The sequence below is a fragment of the Frieseomelitta varia genome, unplaced genomic scaffold, assembly GCF_011392965.1.
Source record: "Frieseomelitta varia isolate USP_RPSP 00005682 unplaced genomic scaffold, Fvar_1.2 scaffold_180, whole genome shotgun sequence".
Lineage (NCBI taxonomy): Eukaryota > Metazoa > Arthropoda > Insecta > Hymenoptera > Apidae > Frieseomelitta > Frieseomelitta varia.
The window spans coordinates 622,113-627,056 of NW_025109528.1; the positions used below are offsets into that span (position 1 = coordinate 622,113).

At 37.2% G+C, this 4,944-nt stretch overlaps 1 protein-coding gene across 2 annotated transcripts in view; it reads right to left on the bottom strand.

Moving 5' to 3' along the window:
- Positions 1-619: 619 nt before the first annotated feature.
- LOC122538831 (feline leukemia virus subgroup C receptor-related protein 2-like) overlaps positions 620-4,944 on the bottom strand; it is an 18,966-nt gene continuing 14,641 nt past the window's right edge. For both annotated transcript variants that reach the window (XM_043673270.1, XM_043673271.1), the window contains 5 exons: positions 3,987-4,128; positions 3,661-3,866; positions 3,269-3,372; positions 3,082-3,192; positions 620-2,991 (listed from right to left, as the gene is read on the bottom strand). In XM_043673270.1, the coding sequence (XP_043529205.1) occupies positions 2,730-2,991; positions 3,082-3,192; positions 3,269-3,372; positions 3,661-3,866; positions 3,987-4,128 (825 nt within the window). In that variant the 3' untranslated portion in view covers positions 620-2,729. The remainder of the gene's footprint in view (positions 2,992-3,081; positions 3,193-3,268; positions 3,373-3,660; positions 3,867-3,986; positions 4,129-4,944) is intronic.

Below are 4,944 nucleotides of genomic sequence, written 5' to 3' on the forward strand. Positions count from 1 at the left end.
TGTTTTTTCCTGGTCAATCTGGTTGGTACGAGTTAACGAAAGGAAACACGATCCACTTGTACATATATATTATTGCATTTTCATTGCAATAAAAAGCTCGTGGTTGCTGATACAGCAAAATTAATTGAACGAGATCGCAACACAACTTTCCACGTACGATTTCTCACGCGCGATATTTCTTTGACAGCGAGCTTCCGTTCCCTACGGCTTCACATCTGTCTTCCCAAAAGCACGCAGCCACGAACAATTCGTATTAATTAAAAAGGCTCGCTTTCCTGAAGGTTCGTTCGACGATCAACAATAACGTCTCTTTAATTCAACGCGTTAACATTTAATATTGTCTTTAAATCACATCGAGATTGGGTAACTATCGTAAAACACGTCAATCTTCGTCGTTCGATCCGACAACATCGACTTATAAAAGACACGGCTTGGAACAACAAGTTTGCACAGAGACAACATGGCTTGGAATAAAACACACACATTGACTTTACGAAAAAATATATATATATATATATATACACATAGCCGTATACGTGTGCCTCTCTTATCTGTAAATCCTCTAATTTAGCTCGTTCGTTTCGTGATTTCGATTTTTCTTTTTTTCTCTCTCTCTCTCTCTCTCGAAGGATTCGTTGGAATTAATTGACAAACGGTCCCCGGAAGAATTCTCTTCGTCTGGTTAATTCGTCTTTGCAAGCGAAGAAAGTGTACAGTCGTTTTTTTTTTATTCTTCTTTTTTTTTTTCAAACGTGAAAAGTGTCTAAGAACAGCAAGGTGAAAGTAAACGGTGTGCAATTTTCCTTCTTTCGATTATTTCCTTTGTGCAGCGTAGAACGTTATAAAAATATAGAAACAAACTATCTGTCTATCGATCTCGAATCCTTGGCTTCTCTTATTGATAGATTTTTATTGTCAACAGTGTTATTCGTTTCTACACGACTGGCCCCGCGACTTTAGGACACACGATAATATCCTATCGTTAAATCTATTAAATCTAACACTCGTTTTTTTTCCTTTTTTCCCCTTTTTTTTTTTCTTTCTTTGTACGTGTAGCTAACGATTATTGTCATCTGTACTGTCACGGGTAATATTTGGAACGAAAGGAACGCCTTATACTAAATAACGTAGCCTTAAAATAGAATTTCAAAAGTCCTAAGGACGTTTCAACGATCCCTAAACCAGTTTCAGCTAGGACATAAATCGATTTTCAGGTATCTGTTAGCTCGTCTAAATCGATCTTCGCGCGGTAATTAATTTTTCCTCGATGGGTTCGAGTTTAATCGGAACTGGGGGGGAGGGGGGGGGGCGATCAACTCGCAAATCGAATTTCCGTGCTGGTGGAGAGATTTGCACCTTCCCATATTTCGCGTCATCGATTCTGGGTCATTCTTATTAAACCGGAGATGCGCCGTAAAACCAGCCGATCCTATTAAAATGATCTTCCCCGTCGTTTCATCTTTCACCCGAGCTTCCGATTACTTACAGAACCCAATTGAATTGAACCGAGATGACGCGTTTGTAGAATCATAAAGCTCGTTCATTCCATGAATTTGATATGCCGATCGAACTATATATATATATATATCATTTTGGGAATTCAAATAATTTTGAAATAATCTTGTATAATTCTACGAACAAATTGTATCGAGGAAATATAATTTCGCACGCCACAAAGATCAAGATTTAGAGGTCTATTCTACGTATCCGATGAAAACATTTACACGAGTAACAAGAATAAATAGATTTTTTTTTTATCCGTCATTCGGATGCACAGTATCTCAGTAATATTCCTGGAAGGATTTAAGCGCTACAAGTATCGTTATCATCAATACTATTTTTTCTATTCTCCTTCCTGATCTTCGCGAGAAACTTATCGCTATTTCATCGAGTGCTGGCTCTCACTTGGAGACGTCAATCGTAAAAACGCTAAATTCTTTTGTCTTAATCTCGCATCGTTTCGCAGTTTCGCACACTGTCTGCCACAAGTAGTTTTGACGTTTAGATTTTTCTGATAAAAATACTTATGGCCGGCAGTATATACGATCGTCAGAGACAATAATACTGATGGCACTGTAAATAAAATGAGAAATCCTCAGTGTAACTCGCTGCACGAAATCATCAAACAAACGACGAAAGTCTCTGGTCTTTAAAACTATGTGAAAAACTGATTCTTTACTGCTTGCTTGGCAATTTTCCTTCCACTCGAAATGCAACACAGAAGAATGTTTCAGAATGTTTTCTAAATGTAACAGAATCACTCGACGATACTGAAAAATCGTCACGGCGCAGTGAAGAAATAATAGAGAAGAAATTAAGTTTGAGCATAGAACCTCCATACTCGAAAAGAACGACGATATCACGATTAATCTCATTCGTAAATACACGCTCTGATCTCTTTACACGCACAAATATCAACTCCGGTTTCAGATTTTGAACCATGCCCAACGTACTTATCTGGACTATTGAAATATCTTTCTTTCTTTTTTTTAACAATAATCTATATCGTCAAGATTCTAACATCAATATTTTGCACAGAAATATTTTTCAAAGACTAAAGGAATAATTATAACAACAAGAGTGGAAAACGTGGGCCGTGAATGTTTCAATCGAGTCAATCATCTTTGACACAGCTCCGCTTTCGCAATATCATCGATCACTAGACTAGTTGATCATTTTCTCTCTCTCTCTCTCTATCAATTAATCTTCGATCACCGGAAGGTCAATGCTTAAAATTTGGCGTTTTGCCTTCGAAGATCGTTGGGAATGATGATAGTGAGGAACGAGCCAAACGCTAACGTGGCACAGAGGAAGATGTTTGCCCAAAAGTCGCCCCAGGCGCCCAACGTACAACCGTAGAGGATTGTGAAAACAATACCGAACACCTGGCACACTGCGTTTAGCAAGCCAGCGGACGTTCCTTCCGGTTCCGGATACGTCAGCTCCGCTGCAAACTCGAAGCCCACTGGAAGGTAACCGGTCATGAAGAATCTGCAAAGTTTATAAGATCGTCAGATGGAGAAAGTGAAATTTCCCCAGTGAAATTTCTCAAATTGTACAATATTTAAGAGTTTCATTTACCCTAACATGCCAGCTGTCACGTAAATAACATATATTTGACTGCTGTTTAGAGTGAACGTGAATATAATCATGCCGAGAAAGGAGAGAAGATACACGCCGAGCGTTGTCTCTCTGCGAACAAATTTCAAGTTGAAATATCGTGGAAGAGCATATTCTTCCGCTCCACGTGTCTGTATCATTTACTCACTTGAATTTGTGCGTTTTATCGAGAACGATGCCACACACCACAGAGCCCAACATTCCGGCGCAAACGATGGTCAAGCCGATCCTTCCAGCGTCTTTCTCGTGATTCTAAATATTTACAAACCAACGATAAAAATTATTATTTCCAATTTGAAGGGAAAAGTATGAAGCATCGAAGGACATGGAGAAAAAGATCTCCTCTAGAAAATATATATGTATTTATATTATAAGTATTATATAAAATTAAATTATATTATATTATATTAAATTACATTATAAATTAAATATAATTTAATTTATAAATATATTAAAATTAAAATTAAATATATTTATAAATTAAATTATATTACAAATATGATATGTATACATTTATAATAGATGAAGGAGACGGCTTACGGGGAAGTATTGAAGAACTATATGATTGAGAAGCGTGCTGATGGCGTAGAACACGCCCACGTTGATACCATAGCTGAGCAGCAGCAACAAGTAACCGACATTTGTGACCAGTTTCTTCACAGAAACGAAGAAGCTCTCTGTGGATTCGGCCTCCCTTTGCACGGCTTGCGCTGGACTCGGAGGAAGCGGTGGTTCAGACTTGAAGACTGAAAGAAGATATCGTTTCACTGCTACTTTCATCAACATGACAAAAGATGGTCTCGTTTAACGATGAAAGGATTTTTTAATATCAAGTTTACGGTTGTTGTAATATCAAGTTCACGTACAGAGAAGTATGAGGACCAGAATAATGGTGGTAAAAGCAGCGACGATGTAGAACATCACGTGCAATCCTTGGCCAATTATGTTGATATTTTCGCTGTTCTGCACCAGCATCGGTGGAAAGAGGAAACCAATCGCTATGCCCAACTGAAAACAACGCGGAACGTTATTCCTGTAACTTCTTACAAGTAATAATAACAATAATAATAATAAAAAAAAATGATCACCGCTTGTCAGAACAAAAAAAGTAAAAATCAATATGTTATAGAACATCGTATAGAACTGGAATTTTGTGGGACCTCTTTGAACGAGAGAAGAATGAATGTTATTTATAGTTACGAATATCATAAATTCACAGTGAAATTACCAGCGTATTGAGAGATGCTCGACGCCCGTTGTTGTTATTTCAAGGAAGTGACAGACCATTATTCTTTTCAGCCCATCACGAGCGATCCCGACGAGAGAGTTCTGCTCTCGAAAGCTTGCGAGAACCGTGGCAAAGCTTGTACAGATACGTGACACGTCACAGACGGCAAGGTCAATAATCATTTGTATCAATTTTACGATAGCTATCGCCTATTTCTTTATTAACTCCTACATGTCAAACAACATTCCAATAAATATTTCGTCATTCTCGAAAATTAAAAATTCTCTTGCTCTTTACAAAAATTATTTCTACACTTGAATAGAAATTTTCATCGAATGATCATCAATACGATTAATTACAGTGGGACGACATCTAAACGAGATAAATTGTCGAGTCTCTGAACGTTACAACTGGTACTTCACCTTTGACACTTTGAATCTTTTTTACATGTCATAAATAAAAATCACACCTACAGAGAAAGAAATCTGCAATGATAATAAACGTGTAAAGTAATAAATCCAATTCATTCTTTGAATATGACAACTGGTACTTTACTTTTGATATTTCGAATCTTTTTACATGTCATAAATAAAAAT